This window comes from Oncorhynchus kisutch, linkage group LG6, assembly GCF_002021735.2.
Source record: "Oncorhynchus kisutch isolate 150728-3 linkage group LG6, Okis_V2, whole genome shotgun sequence".
NCBI lineage: Eukaryota > Metazoa > Chordata > Actinopteri > Salmoniformes > Salmonidae > Oncorhynchus > Oncorhynchus kisutch.
In genome coordinates, this window is record NC_034179.2 from 3,343,292 (window position 1) to 3,368,701 (window position 25,410).

The 25,410-nt window shown below is 45.2% G+C and overlaps 1 protein-coding gene across 1 annotated transcript in view; it reads left to right on the forward strand.

Moving 5' to 3' along the window:
* The window catches only part of grin3a (glutamate receptor, ionotropic, N-methyl-D-aspartate 3A), a 134,575-nt gene extending 118,514 nt beyond the window's left edge, over positions 1-16,061 (forward strand). The window contains exons 8-10 of the mRNA XM_031826006.1: positions 11,660-11,730; positions 14,410-14,569; positions 14,875-16,061. Of these exons, the coding sequence (XP_031681866.1) occupies positions 11,660-11,730; positions 14,410-14,569; positions 14,875-15,075 (432 nt within the window). The 3' untranslated portion in view covers positions 15,076-16,061. The remainder of the gene's footprint in view (positions 1-11,659; positions 11,731-14,409; positions 14,570-14,874) is intronic.
* Positions 16,062-25,410: the final 9,349 nt, after the last annotated feature.

Sequence of the window (25,410 nt, forward strand, 5' to 3'; positions counted from 1 at the left end):
CCTACTGACTACACAACACCACTAGGTCTACTGACTACAGCAACACCACTAGACCTGCTGACTACAGCAACACCACTAGACCTACTGACTACAGCAACACCACTAGACCTACTGACTACAGCAACACCACTAGACCTACTTACTACAGCAACACCACTAGACCTACTGACTACAACAACACCACTAGGTCTACTGACTACAGCAACACCACTAGGTCTACTGACTACAGAAACACCACTAGACCTACTGACTACAGCAACACCACTAGGTCTACTGACTACAGAAACACCACTAGACCTACTGACTACAGCAACACCACTAGACCTACTGACTACAGCAACACCACTAGGTCTACTTAATACAGCAACACCACTAGGTCTACTGACTACAGCAACACAACTAGGTCTACTTACTACAGCTACACCACTAGACCTACTGACTACAGCAACACCACTAGACCTACTGACTAGAGCAACACCACTAGACCTACTGACTAGAGCATCACCACTAGACCTACTGACTTCAGCAACGCCACTAGGTCTACTGACTACAGCAACACCACTAGGTCTTCTGACTACAGCAACACCACTAGGTCTACTGACTACAGCAACACCCCTACCTACTAGACCTACTGACTACAGAAACACCACTAGACCTACTGACTACAGCAACACCACTAGGCCTACTGACTACAGCAACACCACTAGACCTGCTGACTACAGCAACACCACTAGACCTACTGACTACAGCAACACCACTAGACCTACTGACTACAGCAACACCACTAGACCTACTGACTACAGCAACACCACTAGGTCTACTGACTACAGCAACACCACTAGGTCTACTGACTACAGCAACACCACTAGATCTACTGGCTACAGCAACACCACTAGGTCTACTGACTACAGCAACACCCCTACCTACTAGACCTACTGACTACAGAAACACCACTAGACCTACTGACTACAGCAACACCACTAGGTCTACTGACTACACAACACCACTAGGTCTACTGACTACAGCAACACCACTAGGCCTACTGACTACAGCAACACCACTAGGTCTTCTGACTACAGCAACACCCCTACCTACTAGACCTACTGACTACAGCAACACCACTAGACCTACTGACTACAGCAACACCACTAGGTCTACTTAATACAGCAACACCACTAGGTCTACTGACTACAGAATCACCAGTAGACCTACTGACTACAGCAACACCACTAGACCTACTGACTACAGCAACACCACTAGGTCTACTGACTACAGCAACACCCCTAGACCTACTGACTACAGCAACACCGCTAGGTCTACTGAACACAGCAACACCACTAGACCTACTGACTACAGCAACACCACTAGGTCTATTGACTACAGCAACACCACTAGACCTACTGACTACAGCAACACCCCTAGACCTACTGACTAGAGCAACACCACTAGGTCTACTGAACACAGCAACACCACTAGACCTACTGACTACAGCAACACCACTAGGTCTATTGACTACAGCAACACCACTAGACCTACTGACTACAGCAACACCCCTACCTACTAGACCTACTGACTACAGCAACACCCCTACCTACTAGACCTACTGACTACAGCAACACCACTAGGTCTACTGACTACAACAACACCACTAGACCTACTGACTACAGCAACACCACTAGGCCTACTGACTACAGCAAAACCCCTAGACCTACTGACTACAGCAACACCACTAGACCTACTGACTACAGCAACACCACTAGGTCTACTGACTACAGCAACACCACTAGACCTACTGACTACAGCAACACCACTAGACCTACTGACTACAGCAACACCACTAGACCTACTGACTACAGAACTAGGTCTACTGACTACAGCAACACCACTAGACCTACTGACTACAGCAACACCATTAGACCTACTGACTACAGCAACACCCCTAGACCTACTGACTAAATCAAATCAAATCAAATCAAATGTATTTATATAGCCCTTCGTACATCAGCTGATATCTCAAAGTGCTGTACAGAAACCCGGCCTAAAACCCCAAACAGCAAGCAATGCAGGTGGAGAAGCACGGTGGCTAGGAAAAACTCCCTAGAAAGGCCAATACCTAGGAAGAAACCTAGAGAGGAACCAGGCTATGTGGGGTGGCCAGTCCTCTTCTGGCTGTGCCGGGTGGAGATTATAACAGAACATGGTCAAGATGTTCAATGTTCATAAATGACCAGCATGGTCGAATAATAATAAGGCAGAACAGTTGAAACTAGAGCAGCAGCACAGTCAGGTGGAAGTTGAAACTGGAGCAGCAGCATGGCCAGGTAGACTGGGGACAGCAAGGAGTCATCATGTCAGGTAGTCCTGGGGCATGGTCCTAGGGCTCAGGTCAGTTGAAACTGGAACAGCAGCATGGCCAGGTGGACTGGGGACAGCAAGGAGTCATCATGTCAGGTAGTCCTGGGGCATGGTCCTAGGGCTCAGGTCCTCCGAGAGAGAGAAAGAAAGAGAGAAGGAGAGAATTAGAGAACACACACTTAGATTCACACAGGACACCGAATAGGACAGGAGAAGTACTCCAGATATAACAAACTGACCCCAGCCCCCCGACACATAAACTACTGCAGCATAAATACTGGAGGCTGAGACAGGAGGGGTCAGGAGACACTGTGGCCCCATCCGAGGACACCCCCGGACAGGGCCAAACAGGAAGGATATAACCCCACCCACTTTGCCAAAGCACAGCCCCCACACCACTAGAGGTGGACTACAGCAACACCACTCGGTCTACTGACTACAGCAACACCACTAGACCTACTGACTACACAACACCACTAGGTCTACTGACTACAGCAACACCACTAGGCCTACTGACTACAGCAACACCACTAGACCTGCTGACTACAGCAACACCACTAGACCTACTGACTACAGCAACACCACTAGAACTACTGACTACAGCAACACCACTAGACCTACTTACTACAGCAACACCACTAGGCCTACTGACTACAGCAACACCACTAGGTCTACTGACTACAGCAACACCACTAGGTCTACTGACTACAGAAACACCACTAGACCTACTGACTACAGCAACACCACTAGACCTACTGACTACAGCAACACCACTAGGTCTACTTAATACAGCAACACCACTAGGTCTACTGACTACAGAAACACCACTAGACCTACTGACTACAGCAACACCACTAGACCTACTGACTACAGCAACACCACTAGGTCTACTTACTACAGCTACACCACTAGACCTACTGACTACAGCAACACCACTAGACCTACTGACTAGAGCAACACCACTAGACCTACTGACTAGAGCAACACCACTAGACCTACTGACTACAGCAACACCACTAGGTCTACTGACTACAGCAACACCACTAGGTCTTCTGACTACAGCAACACCACTAGGTCTACTGACTACAGCAACACCCCTACCTACTAGACCTACTGACTACAGAAACACCACTAGACCTACTGACTACAGCAACACCACTAGGTCTACTGAACACAGCAACACCACTAGACCTACTGACTACAGCAACACCACTAGGTCTATTGACTACAGCAACACCACTAGACCTACTGACTACAGCAACACCCCTAGACCTACTGACTAGAGCAACACCACTAGGTCTACTGAACACAGCAACACCACTAGACCTACTGACTACAGCAACACCACTAGGTCTATTGACTACAGCAACACCACTAGGTCTATTGACTACAGCAACACCACTAGACCTACTGACTACAGCAACACCCCTACCTACTAGACCTACTGACTACAGCAACACCACTAGGTCTACTGACTACAACAACACCACTAGACCTACTGACTACAGCAACACCACTAGGCCTACTGACTACAGCAAAACCCCTAGACCTACTGACTACAGCAACACCACTAGACCTACTGACTACAGCAACACCACTAGGTCTACTGACTACAGCAACACCACTAGACCTACTGACTACAGCAACACCACTAGACCTACTGACTACAGCAACACCACTAGACCTACTGACTACAGAACTAGGTCTACTGACTACAGCAACACCACTAGACCTACTGACTACAGCACTAGGTCTACTGACTACAGCAACACCACTAGACCTACTGACTACAGCAACACCATTAGACCTACTGACTACAGCAACACCCCTAGACCTACTGACTACAGCAACACCACTCGGTCTACTGACTACAGCAACACCACTAGACCTACTGACTACACAACACCACTAGGTCTACTGACTACAGCAACACCACTAGGCCTACTGACTACAGCAACACCACTAGACCTGCTGACTACAGCAACACCACTAGACCTACTGACTACAGCAACACCACTAGAACTACTGACTACAGCAACACCACTAGACCTACTTACTACAGCAACACCACTAGGCCTACTGACTACAGCAACACCACTAGGTCTACTGACTACAGCAACACCACTAGGTCTACTGACTACAGAAACACCACTAGACCTACTGACTACAGCAACACCACTAGACCTACTGACTACAGCAACACCACTAGGTCTACTTAATACAGCAACACCACTAGGTCTACTGACTACAGAAACACCACTAGACCTACTGACTACAGCAACACCACTAGACCTACTGACTACAGCAACACCACTAGGTCTACTTACTACAGCTACACCACTAGACCTACTGACTACAGCAACACCACTAGACCTACTGACTAGAGCAACACCACTAGACCTACTGACTAGAGCAACACCACTAGACCTACTGACTACAGCAACACCACTAGGTCTACTGACTACAGCAACACCACTAGGTCTTCTGACTACAGCAACACCACTAGGTCTACTGACTACAGCAACACCCCTACCTACTAGACCTACTGACTACAGAAACACCACTAGACCTACTGACTACAGCAACACCACTAGGTCTACTGAACACAGCAACACCACTAGACCTACTGACTACAGCAACACCACTAGGTCTATTGACTACAGCAACACCACTAGACCTACTGACTACAGCAACACCCCTACCTACTAGACCTACTGACTACAGCAACACCCCTACCTACTAGACCTACTGACTACAGCAACACCACTAGGTCTACTGACTACAACAACACCACTAGACCTACTGACTACAGCAACACCACTAGGCCTACTGACTACAGCAAAACCCCTAGACCTACTGACTACAGCAACACCACTAGACCTACAGACTACAGCAACACCACTAGGTCTACTGACTACAGCAACACCACTAGACCTACTGACTACAGCAACACCACTAGACCTACTGACTACAGCAACACCACTAGACCTACTGACTACAGCACTAGGTCTACTGACTACAGCAACACCACTAGACCTACTGACTACAGCAACACCATTAGACCTACTGACTACAGCAACACCCCTAGACCTACTGACTACAGCAACACCACTCGGTCTACTGACTACAGCAACACCACTAGACCTACTGACTACACAACACCACTAGGTCTACTGACTACAGCAACACCACTAGGCCTACTGACTACAGCAACACCACTAGACCTGCTGACTACAGCAACACCACTAGACCTACTGACTACAGCAACACCACTAGGCCTACTGACTACAGCAACACCACTAGACCTACTTACTACAGCAACACCACTAGGCCTACTGACTACAGCAACACCACTAGGTCTACTGACTACAGCAACACCACTAGGTCTACTGACTACAGAAACACCACTAGACCTACTGACTACAGCAACACCACTAGACCTACTGACTACAGCAACACCACTAGGTCTACTTAATACAGCAACACCACTAGGTCTACTGACTACAGAAACACCACTAGACCTACTGACTACAGCAACACCACTAGACCTACTGACTGCAGCAACACCACTAGGTCTACTTACTACAGCTACACCACTTGACCTACTGACTACAGCAACACCATTTGACCTACTGACTAGAGCAACACCACTAGACCTACTGACTAGAGCAACACCACTAGACCTACTGACTACAGCAACACCACTAGGTCTACTGACTACAGCAACACCACTAGGTCTTCTGACTACAGCAACACCACTAGGTCTACTGACTACAGCAACACCCCTACCTACTAGACCTACTGACTACAGAAACACCACTAGACCTACTGACTACAGCAACACCACTAGGCCTACTGACTACAGCAACACCACTAGACCTGCTGACTACAGCAACACCACTAGACCTACTAACTACAGCAACACCACTAGACCTACTGACTACAGCAACACCACTAGACCTACTGACTACAGCAACACCACTAGGTCTACTGACTACAGCAACACCACTAGGTCTACTGACTACAGCAACACCTCTAGATCTACTGGCTACAGCAACACCACTAGGTCTACTGACTACAGCAACACCCCTACCTACTAGACCTACTGACTACAGAAACACCACTAGACCTACTGACTACAGCAACACCACTAGGTCTACTGACTACACAACACCACTAGGTCTACTGACTACAGCAACACCACTAGGCCTACTGACTACAGCAACACCACTAGGTATTCTGACTACAGCAACACCCCTACCTACTAGACCTACTGACTACAGCAACACCACTAGACCTACTGACTACAGCAACACCACTAGGTCTACTTAATACAGCAACACCACTAGGTCTACTGACTACAGAATCACCAGTAGACCTACTGACTACAGCAACACCACTAGACTAGACCTACTGACTACAGCAACACCACTAGACCTACTGATTACAGCAACACCACTAGACCTACTGATTACAGCAACACCACTAGGCCTACTGACTACAGCAATACCACTAGGCCTACTGACTACAGCAACACCACTAGGTCTACTGACTACAGCAACACCACTAGAGCTACTGACTACAGCAACACCACACGACCTTCTGACTACACAACACCACTAGACCTACTGATTACAGCAACACCACTAGACCTACTGACTACAGCAACACCACTAGACCTACTGACTACAGCAACACCACTAGGTCTACTTACTACAGCTACACCACTAGACCTACTGACTACAGCAACACCACTAGACCTACTGACTAGAGCAACACCACTAGACCTACTGACTACAGCAACACCACTAGGTCTACTGACTACAGCAACACCACTAGGTCTTCTGACTACAGCAACACCCCTACCTACTAGACCTACTGACTACAGCAACACCACTAGACCTACTGACTACAGCAACACCACTAGGTCTACTTAATACAGCAACACCACTAGGTCTACTGACTACAGAATCACCAGTAGACCTACTGACTACAGCAACACCACTAGACCTACTGACTACAGCAACACCACTAGACCTACTGTCTACAGAAACACCACGAGGTCTACTAACTACAAGGGATGCAGCAACACCACTAGGAACACCACAACTACCAGACCTATTTGACAGGCAACAGGTGGCAGCCCAAGCCTGTCAACAGGCAGAGCTATCTGAGATAGAGATTAAATCTAACAGCACTTACGGCCAAGGAGGAGAATGATTTTCTGTCATTCAAACGCAAAATAATGGATTACAAATCAACCCAACATATGGAAATGAGGTGTCCTGAACAAACATAACTGGCATTTGGCACCATCGCGGACACAATCCGAGAGGAGGTTTAGTGCAATCATGGATCCTTGGCACGCCACTACCCTAAACCTTAAACCTTAAAAGTAAGTTGATTTATTAGCTAGATTCTAGATCAAAGGAATGTATTTGTTATTTTGAGAGGATACTAAATATTTATTTAATTATCCAAGTATCAGTCGATAGTCAGCGTGTTGCCTGGTTACAATATTATTAGTATTATTATTGGTAGTATTATTAGTAGTAGTATTATCAATATTATTAGTAGTAGTAGTATTATCAATATTATTAGTAGTAGTAGTATTATCAATATTATTAGTAGTAGTAGTATTATTGATATTATTATTATTATTAGTATTATTAATATGATTATTAGTAGTAGTAGTGTCACGTAGATTCTCGTTGTCTCTGATTGGGAACCATATTTAGGCAGCCATATTCTTTGAGTGTTTCGTGGGTGATTGTTCCTGTCTCTGTGTTAGTTATCACAAGATAGGCTATACAGCCTTTCACGTTCCGTTTGTTGTTTTTGTATTGTTCGTTTTTCATTGTTTCAACGGAAGAAAACCGTAACAGAATCACCCACCACACCAGGACCAAGCGGCGTGGTGACAGGCAGCGACAGCAGAAGCAGCGAAAAGAGGAATGGACATGGGAAGACGTTTTGGATGGCAAGGGTTGTTACACTTGGGAGGAGATACTGGCTGGAAGAGATTGCCTCCCATGGGAACAGGTGGAGGCACTTAGGAGAGCAGAGGCACCCGGAGATAGGAGCCAGCGATACGAGGGAACGCGGTTGGCATGGAAGCCCGAGAGTCAGCCCCAAAAATGTATTGGGGGGGGCTCAGGGAGAGTGTGGCAGAGTCAGGGTTCAGACCTGAGCCAACTCCCCCTGTTTATCGTGAGGAGCAGCGATCACAGGACTTCTGGACTTGGGAGGAGCTATTGGATGGAAAAGGACCCTGGGCACAGCCTGGAGAATATCGCCGCCCCAAAGAAGAACTGGAGGCGGTAAAAGCGGAGAGGCGCTGGTATGAAGAGGCAGCACGGCGACGCGGATGGAAGCCTGAGAGTCAGCCCCAAAAATGAATTGGGGAGGGGGCTCACAGGGAGTATGGCTACGCCAGGTAGGAGACCTGCGCTAACTTCCTGTGCTTACCGGGGGGCTAAAGAGACCGGGCAGGCACCGTGTTATGCTATGGAGCGCACGGTGTCTCCAGTGCGGGTGCATAGCCCGGTGCGGTACATACCAGCTCTTCGTATTGGCCGGGCTAGAGTGGGCAGCGAGCCAGGTAAGGTTGGGCAGGCTCGGTGCTCAAGAGCTCCATTGCGCCTGCACGGTCCGGTCTATCCAGTGCCACCTCCACACACCAGTCCTCCGGTGGCAGCTCCCCGCACCAGGCTTCCTGTGCGTGTCCTCGGCCCAGTACCACCAGTGCCAGCACCACGCACCAGGCCTTCAGTGCGCCTCGCCTGTTCAGCGCTGCCAGAGCCTTTCTCCTCTCCAGCGCTGTCGGAGTCTTCCGCCTGTCTAGCGCTATCAGAGCCTTCCTCCTCTCCAGCGCTGCCGGAGTCTCCCGCCTGTTTAGCGCTGCCAGAGCCTTCCTCTTCTCCAGCGCTGCCGGAGTCTCCCGCCTGTTTAGCGCTGCCAGAGCCTTCCTCCTCTCCAGCGCTGCCGGAGTCTCCCGCCTGTTTAGCGCTGCCAGAGCCTTCCTCCTCTCCAGCGCTGCCGGAGTCTCCTGCCTGTTCAGCGCAGCCAGAGCTGCCAGTCTGCAGGGAGCTGCCAGTCTGCATGGAGCTGCCAGTCTGCATGGAGCTGACCGTCTGCATGGAGCTGCCAGAGCTGCCAGTCTGCATGGACCAGCCAGAGCTGCCAGTCTGCATGGAGCAGCCAGAGCTGCCAGTCTGCATGGAGCAGCCAGAGCTGCCAGTCTGCATGGAGCAGCCAGAGCTGCCAGTCTGCATGGAGCTGCCAGTCTGCATGGAGCAGCAAGAGCAGCCAGTCAGCCAGGATCCGCCAGTCAGCCAGGATCCGCCAGTCAGCCAGGATCTTCCAGATCCGCTAGTCAGCCAGGATCCGCCAGTCAGCCAGGATCTTCCAGATCCGCCAGTCAGCCAGGATCCGCCAGTCAGCCAGGATCTGCTAGAACCACCAGCTAGCCAGGATCTGCCAGAGCCTACTACCTGCCTGAGCTTCCTCTCAGTACTGGGCTTCCTCTCAGTACTGGGCTTCCTCTCAGTACTTGGCTTCCCCTCAGTGCTGAGCTTCCCCTTAGTGCTGAGCTACCCCTCAGTGCTGAGCTTCCCCTTAGTGCTGAGCTACCCCTCAGTCCCGAGCTACCCCTCAGTCCCGAGCTACCCCTCAGTCCCGAGCTACCCCTCAGTCCCGAGCTTCCCCTCAGTCCCGAGTTTCCCCTCAGTCCCGAGCTTCCCCTCAGTCCCGAGCTTCTACCTCAGTCCCGAGCTGCCCCTCAGTCCAGTGGGGTCCTTGGTGAGGGTTATTAGGCCAAGGTCGGCGGTGAGGGTCGCCAATCAAAGGACGCGTTACAGGGGGACTAAGACTTGGTTGGAGTGGGGTCCACGTCCCGAGCCGGAGCCGCCACCGTGGACAGACGCCCACCCGGACCCTCCCCTATGGGTTTAGGTGTGTGGCCGGGAGTCCGCACCTTGGGGGGGGGGGGGGGGGTTCTGTCACACCCTGGTCTTAGTATTTTGTGTTTTCTATATTTATTTGGTCAGGCCAGGGTGTGACATGGGTTTATTTTGTGTTGTGTTTATGTATGTGTTTTTTTCATAGATTTTAGAATTGTGGCTTAGTGGGGTGTTCTAGCAAAGTCTATGGTTGCCTGAGGCGGTTCTCAATCAGAGGCAGGTGATTCTCGTTGTCTCTGATTGGGAACCATATTTAGGCAGCCATATTCTTTGAGTGTTTCGTGGGTGATTGTTCCTGTCTCTGTGTTAGTTATCACAAGATAGGCTGTATAGGTTTTCACGTTCCGTTTGTTGTTTTTGTATTGTTCGTTTTTCATCGTTATTAAATATGTATCAAGAATACCATAGTTGTATTTTTAGTAGTAGTAGTAGTATTTTTATTACTGTTAATATTATTAGTTGTATTAGTATTATAATTACTATTATTAATATTATTATTTGTGTTTTTAATATTAGTAGAAGTATTATTATTATTATTATTATTATTATTATTATTATTATTATTATTATTATTATTATTGTCTGTTAGTTAAATGCTATAATGGATACCAGTTTCCTGTTTGCAGTAACACTTTTAAATACAACAAAGGTTATGTTTAATCACCTATGTAAATATTTTTGCTGTTACACTTTAAAATACAATCAATGTTGTTTTGTATTTTACATTTGTTTGTCCAAAACAAATCACCTATGTAAATATTTTTTCACATTTGAATAAAAAGATTAAAGTTAGTTTTAATTCTAATGGCTGGCCCACTCTCTAGTCATGTGTTCTACATCATTAAGGTAACAGTTGATGACAATTAACAATGATCGGACAGTCAGTCAAAAATGGTTTTGTTTCTGGTGCTCCTTACTTTTTATAGTTAGGAGCACCAGTGCTACCTATGAAAAAAGTTAATATAGAGCCATGTGTACGCCTGGCTCAACAACTAACTCAACTTTCACTATGTTTAAATGCCAGAAAGTCATACTCCTAAAGAATGATATTCTCAGATTAAGTGTACTTTAAACCATACATACCTTAGCTGGGTTGGGATCAAATATATTTTAATTTAGTCGATTTCTCAAAATGAAATGGATTGACCTCAACCATTATGTTACATATCTGGTGTGTTTTTAATGTCTGGTGTGTTTATAATGTCTGGTGTGTTTATAATGTCTGGTGTGTTTCTAATGTCTGGTGTGTTTATAATGTCTGGTGTGTTTCTAATGTCTGGTGTGTTTATAATGTCTGGTGTGTTTATAATGTCTGGTGTGTTTCTGTCTGGTGTGTCCCTCAGAGATTACACCGAGCTATGAACACATCTTTCAACGATGATAAACTGCAGACTGTGGCCAAGAAGGAAAAAAGGTAACAATTCCTTGATGTGAGGAAGCAAATTGACAGACCGCTGATTTATTGACTTGAGAAACGTTTGATTTAAATGTTCCAGTTTGACAGCGTGTCACTTTTTTTTATTAATCACATTTTGGCAAATTGAATTGTCAGTGATGACAGTAGTGACGGGAGGATGGGTGACACCCTGCTTACAGGCTGTGGATCATGTCAGCATCAGATCAGTGGCCGTCAGTACCGTATAAGATGAGGGATTACATTCATTTTTCATGAGAATGGCCTTATTCTTATTACAGCGTATTGGATGACTGTCATCCTAGCTCAATGTAACATTAATAGGTTTAGGCTACTACATGATACTCTAATTTTTCCTACACCCATCACGAGGTTGCTACAACCTAGCCTATGAATGGAAGTTTACAGCGTAGGTGCACACAGGTCGAGAGACACATTTGAGGTGACAGATGGACAGACAGATACTCTTTCAATACCACCTTGCACACTCGTGCCTGCATCTAGCTGATGTAAGGTGCCATTATTAATCCAACAGTTGCAAACCAGAGTTTCTATTGGACAAATTCAGGTATGTTTATCCCTGTTTTTGTTCCGTTTGCTTCCGTTTAAGAAACGTTTTTTAAAACAGAATCGGCGGAATGAATACATCCCTGATCACACGTAAACACAGTTCACTTTCATAGCAGCCACGTTGTATTCATTTTGGCATCTATGCGCTCTACTCCTCTCACCTTGTCCCTTCGCCGGTGGACTTCAATGCAAAACACATCAGCTGTAAGTGACCAGGCGAAAAATCCTTTCCAAGTCAAACAGCTACACACAGCCTACATTGTTGTCACCATATTAGCTAAGGTAATGTCATAGTCATTATAGCTTATAAAACAAACATGTTAATAAACCCAGTAAAACCATGCAGTAATATTACAGTGTACAGTCAGTAAGCCACCGGTGGGCCCCGGTGGCAATAAATGAGTAAATCCAAAGCTTACCTTGACTTGGAAGAATTCCAGTGTTGTGTTGGATAGTCCTAGCCAGCTAGCTAATATAGCATCCCTCTGTTATAGCCAGCTAGCTAATATAGAATCACTCTGTTATAGCCAGCTAGCTAATATAGAATCACTCTGTTATAGCCAGCTAGCTAATAGAGCATCCCTCTGTTATAGCCAGCTAGCTAATATAACATCCCTCTGTTATAGCCAGCTAGCTAATATAGCATCCCTCTGTTATAGCCAGCTAGCTAATAGAACATCCCTCTGTTATAGCCAGCTAGCTAATATAGCATCCCTCTGCTATAGCCAACTAGCTAATATAGCATCCCTCTGTTATAGCCAGCTAGCTAATATAGCATCCCTCTGTTATAGCCAGCTAGCTAATATAGCATCCCTCTGTTATAGCCAACTAGATAATATCGAATCACTCTGTTATAGCCAGCTAGCTAATATCGAATCACTCTGTTAAAGCCAGCTAGCTAATATAGCATCCCTCTGTTATAGCCAGCTAGCTAATATAGCATCCGTCTGTTATAGCCAGCTAGCTAATATAGCATCCCTCTGTTATAGCCAGCTAGCTAATATAGCATCCCTCTGTTATAGCCAGCTAGCTAATATAGCATCCCTCTGTTATAGCCAGCTAGCTAATATAGCATCCGCCTGTTGAAGCAGGGTGTTTCAGAAGGCTAAACTAGCTAGATGTATTTACTAGCTAAGTAAGTGAAACTATTTCTATCTTGCTTCTCCTTCATTTTGGAATAAATATTTTTGTATCTGTCTTTCTCTCTCTTTGAGTCAACTATTCACCACGTTTTATGCACTGCAGTGCTAGCTAACTGTAGCTTATGCTTTCAGTACTAGATTCATTTTCGGATCCTTTGATTGTGTAGGCAACATGTCAGTTCATGCTGCAAGAGTTATGATAGGTTGGAGGACGTCCTCCAGAAGTTGGCATAATTACTGTGTAAGTCTATGGAATGGGGTGAGAACCATGAGCTTCCTAGGTCTTGTATTAAAGTCAATGAACCAAGAGGAGGATGGAAGCTAGCTGTCCTCCGGCTACACCATGGTGCTACCCTACAGAGTACTGTTGAGGCTACTGTAGATTTCATTTCAAAACAATGTGTTTTAATCAGTTATTTGGTGAAGTGATTATACTTAGTATTGTTTTACATAAAAAGGATATTGTTTAAATGTATTACAATTTGTATTTTTATGAAATTCACTGAGGATGGTCCTCCCATTCCGCCTCTGAGGAGCCTCCACTGCATCAGATAGCAGGTTCTGTAGTACACTATAGGCCCTGGTCTGGAGTAGTACACTATAGGCCCTGGTCTAGAGTAGTACACTATAGGCCCTGGTCTGGAGTAGTACACTATAGGCCCTGGTCTAGAGTAGTACACTATAGGCCCTGGTCTAGAGTAGTACACTATAGGCCCTGGTCTGGAGTAGTACACTATAGGCCCTGGTCTGGAGTAGTACACTATAGGCCCTGGTCTGGAGTAGTACACTATAGGCCCTGGTCTGGAGTAGTACACTATAGGCCCTGGTCTGGAGTAGTACACTATAGGCCCTGGTCTGGAGTAGTACACTATAGGCCCTGGTCTAGAGTAGTGCACTATAGGGAATAAAGTGCCATTTGGGATGCAAATCAACGTCCCTAAAGACGTGTATTTGTTCGACCCCAAAGGTGCAACGTGGGTAACCACCACCAACAACAACAGGAGCAGCCATGCGTACCATGGAACAGCTCAGAGTCCAACTGCAACTGCAACAGAAGGAAGCTGCCTCCTCAGGAGTCCCATCTGGAGTACCCCCACTGTGACTGCCCTCTTCTTCCTCCTCCTCGGGTAGGCCAGCTCAAGCATAGAAAAATAAGGAACACATAGCTTGAGTATTTACTTTTTTTAGGAGAGGAAGTCTTGTTGGGAAATTGTACATATTTTAAACCCCTGTAGAAACCATTTCCTGTATTCTGCAGCCTTATTAGATACAGTTACAGGCAATACCAGTAGATAGAATTTAGTCAGATTTAATGTATCAAATCAGAGGGTCATTTCTCAAATTTCTCATGTATTATTTATGTTTTGATTCGTGCCATTTGATTGGTTGGAAGTAATCTAAATGTCTCTTATTTTCTCCTCTTCCTCCTCAGGTGAAGAGCCCCCTACAGGCCACCTCTAACGGGAGGACAGACCTGGTCCAGGTGGGTCTAAAAACCAGGACCAACCCCATGCTGCAGGAGCTGTCAGAGCTGGAGACACACATTACCATCATCAAACAACAGCTGCACATCGCCATGAAGAAGAAGAGGGAGCTGGAGCAGTACCAGCAGACACATAACATGACAGAGTAGAGGATTGGTACCAGCAGACACATAACATGACAGAGTAGAGGATTGGTACAAGCAGACACATAACATGACAGAGTAATTATGCTATAGAAAAGGTACCAAGTCAATAGCGCGAGTGAAGACATTACAAGCTGGTGAGTGAGGCTGTGAAGCTAACTCTGTTACAACTGGTACCAGCAGACACAAGATATCTGAATAGAGGCTGGAGCTACCAGCAGATACACAACACCCCTAAGTAGAGGCTGGAGCTACCAGCAGATACACAACACCCCTAAATAGAGGCTGGAGCTACCAGCAGACACATGACACCCGTAAGTAGAGACTGGAGCTACCAGCAGACACATAACACCCCTAAGTAGAGTCTGGAGCCATCCCGGAGTAGAGGACTAGACATAAGACAAACAGGAACACTGAGTAGAGGCTGGAGGAGTACCCCAACAAAACGAAACCCTGATATCCCTGAGTCCGAGAGCAGCACATGGGACTAGCAGGAGGACAACAGCCCGAGACCCAGATACCAGCAGGACTAACACCAGGCCCAGAGCACCAAAGAAAACCACCATGGCTGCTCCCTGAGCCCTGGGGCCCTGGACACTGTCTGCTCTCCACCTCCAATCTCCAAGATCTCTCTGATGAGTTAACCAGAAGGAACACTATCTGCACCAAAAGCCTTGGAACCTGATCCCTGTCTGGGATGGAACCTGATCCCTGTCTTGGATGGAACCTGATCCCTGTCTGGGATGGAACCTGATCCCTGTCTGGGATGGAACCTGATCCCTGTCCTGGATGGAACCGGATCCCTGTCCTGGATGGAACCGGATCCCTGTCCTGGATGGAACCGGATCCCTGTCCTGGATGAAACCGGATCCCTGTCCGGGATGGAACCTGATCCCTGTCCTGGATGGAACCTGACTGGGAATACAGATATGCATCTGTTGGTCACAGATACCTTAACAAATAGGGGGCGTGGATCAGAAAACCAGTCAGTATCTGGTGTGACCACCATTTGCCTCATGCAGTGTAACACATCTCCTTCGCACAGAGTTGATCAGGCTGTTGATTGTGGTCTGTGGAATGTCGTCCCACTCCTCTTCAATGGCTGTGCGAAGTTGCAGGATATTTGGTGGGAACTGGAACACGTTGTCGTACACGTCGATCCAGAGCATCCCAAACATGCTCAATGGGTGACACGTCTGGTGAGTATGCAGGCCATGGAAGAACTGTGACATTTTCAGCTTCCAGAAATTGTGTGCAGATCCTTGTGATGAGGTAATGAATGGCACGAAAATGGGCCTCATGATCTCGTCACGGTATTTCTCGACATTCAAATTGCCATTGATAAAATGCAATTGTGTTCGTTGTCCGCAGTTTATTCCTGCCCATACCACAACCCCCTCTGTTTACAACGTTGACAACAGCAAACCACTCTCCAGACGACCCAGAGGCACAACCCCCTCTGTTTACAACGTTGACAACAGCAAACCACTCTCCAGACGACCCAGAGGCACGACACCATCTGCCGTAGAGGTGAAACCGCGATTGATCCATGAAGTACCCATTTTCTCCAGCGTGCCAGTGGCCCTCGGTGAGCATTTGCCCACTGAAGTCGGTTACGACGCCGAACTGCAGTCAGGTCAAGACCCTGGTGAGGTCCTGGTGAGCACGTAGATGAGCTGAAACGAGATGGTTTCTGTTTGTGCAGATATTGGTTGTGAAAGCCCACAGTTTAATCAGATGTCCGGGTGGCTGGTCTCAGACAATCCCGCAGGTGAAGAAGCCAGATGTGAAGGTCCTGGGCTGGCATTGTTACACGTGGTCTGTGGTTGTGAGGCCTGTTGGACTTACTGCCAAATTCTCTAAAACAACGGAGGCAGCTTATTGGAGAGAAATTAACATTCAATTCTCTGGCAACATCTCTGGTGGACATTCCTGCAATCAGCATGCAAATTGCACTCTCCCTCAAAACTTGAGACATCTGTGTCATTGTGTGACAAAACTGCACATTTTAGAGGGGCCTTTTATTGGCCCCCAGCACAAACTGCACCTACTGTATGTAATGATCATGCTTTTTAACCAGCTTCTTGATATGCAACACCTGTCGTGTGGTGGATTATCTTGGCAAAGGAGAAATGCTCATTAACAGGGATGTAAACACATTTGTGCACAAACTTTGAGAGAAATTGTGCACATGTACATTTTCTGAGGGATCCTTTATTTCAGCTCATTAAACATGGGACCAACACTTTACATGTTGCGTTTATATTTTTGTTGTTCCTCTCGCCTCACATAATATTGAACATCTTGTTTAATACAGAATATATACTCACCTGAGACCTAATGTGGAGAGAGATGGGGACCTAGGGAATGATGGTACAATATGTCATTACACAACAGACCTTTTCCTCATGAAGCTACGGTTTGCTTATATTTGTGAATAGGACCATGGGACCATGGGACCATGGGAGACAGAGAGTGACTGTGCCACAGAGGAGGTGTGTCTGGTGGTGATGAGCGTGCCGTAGAGGTGTCAGGTGCTGCGTCCCAAATGGCACCCTATTCCCTATTTAGACACACTACTTTTGACCAGAACTATGGACCCTGGTCAAAAGTAGTGCACTAAAAAGGTAATAGGGAGCCATTTGGAACGCAGCCCAGGGGTGGGTGAATATGTGGAGCGTGCTGTAGAGGTGTCAGAATGATCTATGATAGCTGAAGCAGAAACAGAAGTGGTCCCTCTCTCCCTCTGAATGCTGAGTACCATTGACCCTGATGGATCTCTAAACACAGGTTGTCTCCCATATGGCACCCTATTCCCTATATAGTGCACTACCTTCGACCAGATATATATAGGGAATAGGGTTCCATAGTGTTCGGTCAAAAGCAGTGCACTATAGGGAATAGTGAGCCATTTGGGATGCATCTCTAAATACTCTGGTCTGTCTGGTTCCCTTTACAGTACAGATGTTCTGTTCTGCTCTGTTGGGCTTCGTTATGTTCTGTTCTGCTCCGTTGTGTTTCGTTTTGCTCCATTTTGCGCTGTTATGCTCTGTTCTGTTCTGCTCCGTTCTGTTCTGTTCTGCTCCGTTATGTTCTGCTCTGTTATGTTCTGCTCTGTTCTGTTCTGCTCCGTTATGTTCTGTTCTGCTCCATTATGTTCTGCTCTGTTATGTTCTGCTCCGTTATGTTCTGCTCTGTTCTGTTCTGCTCCGTTATGTTCTGTTCTGCTCCATTATGTTCTGCTCTGTTATGTTCTGCTCTGTTCTGTTCTGCTTTATGTTCTGTTCTGCTCCGTTATGTTCTGTTCTGCTTCGTTATGTTCTGTTCTGCTCTGTTATGTTCTACTCTGTTCTGTTCTGCTCTGTTCTGCTAAGCTGTTCTGCTCTGCTCTGTTCTGCTCTGTTCTGTTCTGTTCTGCTCTGCTCTGTTCTGCTAAGCTGTTCTGCTCTGCTCTGTTCTGCTCTGTTCTGCTCTGTTATGTTCTGATCTGTTATGTTCCTTTCTGTTCTGTTCTGCTCTGTTCTGCTCTGTTCTGTTCTGCTCTGTTATGTTCTGATCTGTTATGTTCCTTTCTGTTCTGTTCTGCTCTGTTCTGCTCTGTTCTGTTCTGCTCTGTTCTGTTCTGCTCTGTTCTGCTCTGTTCTTATCTGTTCTACTCTGTTCTGCTCTGTTCTGTTCCTTTCTGTTCTGTTCTGCTCTGTTCTGCTCTGCTCTGTTCTGTTCTACTCTGTTCTGCTCTGTTCTGCTCTGTTCTGTTCCTTTCTGCTCTGTTCTGCTCTGTTCTGATCTGTTCTGTTCCTTTCTGTTCTGTTCTACTCTGTTCTGCTCTGTTCTGCTTTGTTATGTTCTGTTCTGCTCCCTTCTGTTCTGTTCTGCTTCGTTATATTCTGTTCTGCTCTGTTATGTTCTGATCTGTTATGTTCCTTTCTGTTCTGTTCTGCTCTGTTCTGCTCTGTTCTGTTCTGCTCTGTTCTGTTCTGTTCTGTTCTGCTCTGTTCTTCTCTGTTCTACTATGTTCTGCTCTGTTCTGTTCCTTTCTGTTCTGTTCTGCTCTGTTCTGCTCTGCTCTGCTCTGTTCTGTTCTACTCTGTTCTGCTCTGTTCTACTCTGTTCTGGTCCTTTCTGCTCTGTTCTGCTCTGTTCTGCTCTGCTCTGTTCTGTTCTGCTTCGTTATATTCTGTTCTGATCTGTTCTGTTCCTTTCTGTTCTGTTCTACTCTGTTCTGTTCTGCTCTGTTCTGCTAAGCTGTTCTGCTCTGTTCTGTTCTGCTCTGTTCTGTTCGGCTCTGTTCTGCTCTGTTCTGTTATGTTCTGCTCTGCTCTGTTCTGTTCGGCTCTGTTCTGCTCTGTTCGGTTCTGCTCTGTTCTGCTCTGTTCTGTTCGGCTCTGTTCTGCTCTGTTCTGTTCTGCTCTGTTCTGCTCTGTTCTGTTATGTTCTGCTCTGCTCTGTTCTGTTCGGCTCTGTTCTGCTCTGTTCTGTTATGTTCTGCTCTGCTCCGTTATGTTTTGTTCTGCTTCGTTATTTTCTGTTCTGTTCTATTCTGCTCTGTTCTGTTCTGCACCGTCTTGTTCTGCTCCGTTCTGTTCTGCTCTGTTCTATTCTGCTCTGTTCTGTTCTGCACCGTCTTGTTCTGCTCTGTTCTGTTCTGCTCTGCTCTGCTCTGTTTTGTTCATCTCTGTTATGCTCTGCTCTGTTCTGTTCCGTTCTGCTCTGTACCGTTAGGTTCTGTTTTGCTCTGTTCTCTTCTGCTCTGTTCTGTTCTGCTGTGTTCTTCTCCGTTCTGTTCTGCTCCATTATGTTCTGTTCTACACTGTTCTGTTCTGTTCCGTTATATTCTGCTCTGTTCTGTTCCGTTCTGTTCTGTTCTGCTGTGTTCTACTCCTGAGGGCTCAGTCAGGATGATAATGAGGAGGAGTTGTTTTATGGATGATGGGTTTGGGTGTTTTCTATTTATTAAAAACAAACTTTTAACTTGATCTCACAGACAGAGGCCATCATTTATTTAATGTGATCCTGTTTATCTGAACTTCATCTCATCAATTCAACGATCTAAAAAAAAAATCACATTTCTATGCAAATCAGTTCTTGTCAAAATGAGAGTTCAAAAGACAAAACGTTCTGGAAATACATATGGGTATGATCTCTAAATACATATGGGTATGATATCTAAATACACATGGGTATGTTATCTAAATACACATGTGTATGATATCTCACAGTAGGGACGGATGTTGTGTTGTTAAACTCCTGACAATGATATCTCACAGTAGGGACGGATGTTGTGTTGTATTAAACTCCCGACAATGATATCTCACAGTAGGGACGGATGTTGTGTTGTATTAAACTCCTGACAATGATATCTCACTGACATGCACTACTGGTCAAACGTTTTAGAACACCTACTCATTCAAGAGTTTTTCTTTATTTTTTAAAACTATACTACATTATAGAATAATAGTGATCAAAACTACGAAATAACACATATGGAACCATGTAGTAACCAAAAAAGTGTTAAACAAATCAAAATATATTTTATATTTGAGATTCTTCAAAGTAGCCACCCTTTACCTTGATGCTTCTTTGCACACTCTTGGCATTCTCTCAATTTCAGTTAACAAGTGTGCCTTCTTAAAAGTTAATTTGTGGAATTTCGTTCTTTCTTAATGTTTTTGAGCCAATCAGTTGTGTTGTATCAAGGTAGGGGTGTATAGCGAAGATAGCCCTTTATGGACCAATGGCAAAATGGCAAAAATAGCTCAAATAAGCAAAGAAAAATGATAGTCCATCATTACTTTAAGACATGAAGGTCAGTCAATACGGAAAATTGTAATAAGTTTTAAAATTTCTTCAAGTGCACTCTCAAAAACCATCAAGCGCTATGATGAAACTGTCTCTCATGAGGACCGCCACAGGAAATGGAAGACCCAGGGTTACCTCTACTGTAGAGGAAATGTTCATTAGAGTTACCAGCCTCAGAAATTGCAGCCCAAATTAATTCTTCACAGAGTTTAAGTAACAGACACATCTCAACATCAATTGTTCAGAGGAGACTGTGAATAAGGCCTTCGTAGTCAAATTGCTGCAAAGAAACCACTATTAAAGGACATCAATAAGAAGAAGAGACTTGCTTGGGCCAAGAAACATGAGCAATGGACATTAGACCAGTGGAAATCTGTCCTTTGGTCTGATGAGTTCAAATGTGAGATTTTTGTTTCCAACAGCCGTGTCTTTGTGAGATGCGGTGGAGGTGAACGGATGATCTCAGCATGTATGGTTCCCACCGTAAAGCATGGAGGAGGAGGTGTTATGGTGTGGGGGTGCTTTGCTGGTGACACTGTCTGTGATTTATTTAGAATTCAAGGCACACTTAAACAGCATGGCCACCACAGCATTCTGCAGTGATACACCATCCCATCTGGTTTGGGCTTATCATTTGTTTTTCAACAGGACAATGACACACCTCCAGTAGGTGTTCTAACACTTTTGGTCAGTAGTGTGTACAGCGGGGTCGGAAATGATTGATACCCTTGATAAAGATGAGCGATACTGACTGTATAAAATAAATTATTCAAATACTGAGCTATGTTGCCTTCAGAAGGTATTCACACCCCTTGACTTTTTTCTGTTTTTGTTCTGAATTTAAAATGGATGAAATGCTTTAAATTTAGATTTTGTAATGGATCACAAAAAAAACCTGTAACTGTAATCCATTACTTTACCAGCAAAAACCTGATTCCAGATTCTTTTGAAAAACTAAATGATTACTTTTAAATTCAGAAAGGATGTTTGCAAAAATAAAATCCTTGATCCTTCTCGTTTTTTCTCAATGACATTCAAATCAGTGTTGAAAAAAGGCTCCAGCTTAAATTTGTTCAATGTGAACGAGTCTGACCATAATTCAGGGACAACTATGATGACACACCAAATGTGTTTGATGAATCGTGGGAAAAGAGCAGGAACAGGCTTTTGTAGGCTACAGTCCAAGCTATGTCTTCCATTGGAGGTCCTGTAAGGACGACAGCAGTGGTGACCACTTATTATTGATATCTACTTATTGCATTGATGTGAATCACACTGCTGCTCTCTCTTTTTGCTATTTGCGTCTTACGGATTGTGGTTGTTCTGGACGGCTGTTTACATATCGAAATGGGTATTTGGACCCAATAATGGTTGAATTCAAGAAGTTTAAGCTGCCTATCAATCATTGTATTTGAAACCAATGCGCTCTTGGAACAGCTGCATGGTGCAGATCCCAGCCTATAGAATAACAGCTGCATGGTGCAGATCCCAGCCTATAGAATAACAGCTGCATAGTGTGGATCCCAGCCTATAGAATAACAGCTGCATGGTGCAGATCCCAGCCTATAGAATAACAGCTGCATAGTGTGGATCCCAGCCTATAGAATAACAGCTGCATGGTGCAGATCCCAGCCTATAGAATACCAGCTACATAGTGTGGATCCCAGCCTATAGAATACCAGCTACATAGTGTGGATCCCAGCCTATAGAATAACAGCTGCATGGTGCAGATCCCAGCCTATAGAATAACAGCTGCATGGTGTGGATCCCAGCCTATAGAATAACAGCTGCATGGTGCAGATCCCAGCCTATAGAATACCAGCTGCATAGTGTGGATCCCAGCCTATAGAATACCAGCTACATAGTGTGGATCCCAGCCTATAGAATACCAGCTACATAGTGTGGATCCCAGCCTATAGAATACCAGCTACATAGTGTGGATCCCAGCCTATAGAATACCTATAGAATACCAGCTACATAGTGTGGATCCCAGCCTATAGAATACCAGCTACATAGTGTGGATCCCAGCCTATAGAATACCAGCTACATAGTGTGGATCCCAGCCTATAGAATAACAGCTACATAGTGTGGATCCCAGCCTATAGAATACCAGCTACATAGTGTGGATCCCAGCCTATAGAATACCAGCTACATTGTGTGGATCCCAGCCTATAGAATAACAGCTGCATAGTGTGGATCCCAGCCTATGGAATAACAGCTACATAGTGTGGATCCCAGCCTATAGAATAACAGCTGCATGGTGCAGATCCCAGCCTATAGAATAACAGCTACATAGTGTGGATCCCAGCCTATAGAATACCAGCTACATAGTGTGGATCCCAGCCTATAGAATAACAGCTATATAGTGTGGATCCCAGACGATGGAATAAAGCAGGGCTTTTATTGCTCAATCTAATTTAGGCTGATGACAACAATGTATCCATAATCCTAATGGACACATTTTGATAGACTTAAAGTGGCAATCTGTTGCTACATCCATTTTTTGACTTATATTATATTTCCATTGATTCTTTAAGAATATAATTGATAAATACCTCATGAGTTTACTGTCACATAGTCACACTCCATGAGAACCCAAAATATAAGGTTGTTTTTCTCCAATGATTTAAACATTGTAAATGTAAACAAACACTGTATAGCCTCATAACATTAAAACAATACTTTTGACATCATGGATGGTCTGTCCTTGCTTCCATAGCTCTGTCTATCTAGCTTTTTAACAAAAGACTGAGGGGGGGGGGGGGGGGGGGCATTTTGTTATTGTTTCATCTGTGGATTTGGTGATGGTCAGTCCTTGCATCCACAGCTCTGTCTATTAATCTGAGAGTGGTTACATTTCTCCAGGCCCATCCTTCATCTTTGTTTATTCTATGGATTTGCCCTTTAAACAGCTGCATACTATGAAGATATCAGAGTGTCACCAACTAAAAGGTAAACAAGAGGCCTATAGCAAATGCAGCATATGGCATTCATTTTCCACATGTAAACAGCCCTTTTCAGGCTCAAAGCCTTTCCCATGAGCGCAGAATCAATGAGTCCCAATCAGTCCATGATTCCATATTATTAACTTTTATTTCTTATTCTTACATTTTTGTAGGTATTTAAAAATCTATCTGTTTAACTGCATTGTTTGTGAGACTGTTAGGTCTACTACACCTGTTGTATTCAGCATTTCACTGTTAGGTCTACTACACCTGTTGTATTCAGCATTTCACTGTGAGGTCTACTACACCTGTTGTATTCAGCATTTCACTGTGAGGTCTACTACACCTGTTGTATTCAGCATTTCACTGTGAGGTCTACTACACCTGTTGTATTCAGCATTTCACTGTTAGGTCTACTACACCTGTTGTATTCAGCATTTCACTGTGAGGTCTACTACACCTGTTGTATTCAGCATTTCACTGTGAGGTCTACTACACCTGTTGTATTCAGCATTTCACTGTGAGGTCTACTACACCTGTTGTATTCAGCATTACACTGTGAGGTCTACTACACCTGTTGTATTCAGCATTTCACTGTGAGGTCTACTACACCTGTTGTATTCAGCATTTCACTGTTAGGTCTACTACACCTGTTGTATTCAGCATTTCACTGTGAGAGCTGCACCTGTTGTATTCAGCATTTCACTGTGAGGTCTACTACACCTTTTGTATTCAGCATTACACTGTGAAGTCTACTACACCTGTTGTATTCAGCATTTCACTGTGAGGTCTACTACACCTGTTGTATTCAGCATTTCACTGTTAGGTCTACTACACCTGTTGTATTCAGCATTTCACTGTGAGAGCTGCACCTGTTGTATTCAGCATTTCACTGTGAGGTCTACTATACCTGTTGTATTCAGCATTTCACTGTGAGGTCTACTACACCTGTTGTATTCAGCATTTCACTGTGAGGTCTACTACACCTGTTGTATTCAGCATTTCACTGTAAGGTCTACTACACCTGTTGTATTCAGCATTTCACTGTAAGGTCTACTACACCTGTCGTATTCAGCATTTCACTGTTAGGTCTACTACACCTGTTGTATTCAGCATTTCACTGTGAGGTCTACTACACCTGTTGTATTCAGCATTTCACTGTAAGGTCTACTATACCTGTTGTATTCAGCATTTCACTGTAAGGTCTACTACACCTGTTGTATTCAGCATTTCACTGTGAGGTCTACTACACCTGTTGTATTCAGCATTTCACTGTAAGGTCTACTATACCTGTTGTATTCAGCATTTCACTGTAAGGTCTACTACACCTGTTGTATTCAGCATTTCACTGTAAGGTCTACTACACCTGTTGTATTCAGCATTTCACTGTAAGGTCTACTACACCTGTTGTATTCAGCATTTCACTGTAAGGTCTACTATACCTGTTGTATTCAGCATTTCACTGTGAGGTCTACTACACCTGTTGTATTCAGCATTTCACTGTAAGGTCTACTACACCTGTTGTATTCAGCATTTCACTGTGAGAGCTGCACCTGTTGTATTCAGCATTTCACTGTGAGGTCTACTACACCTGTTG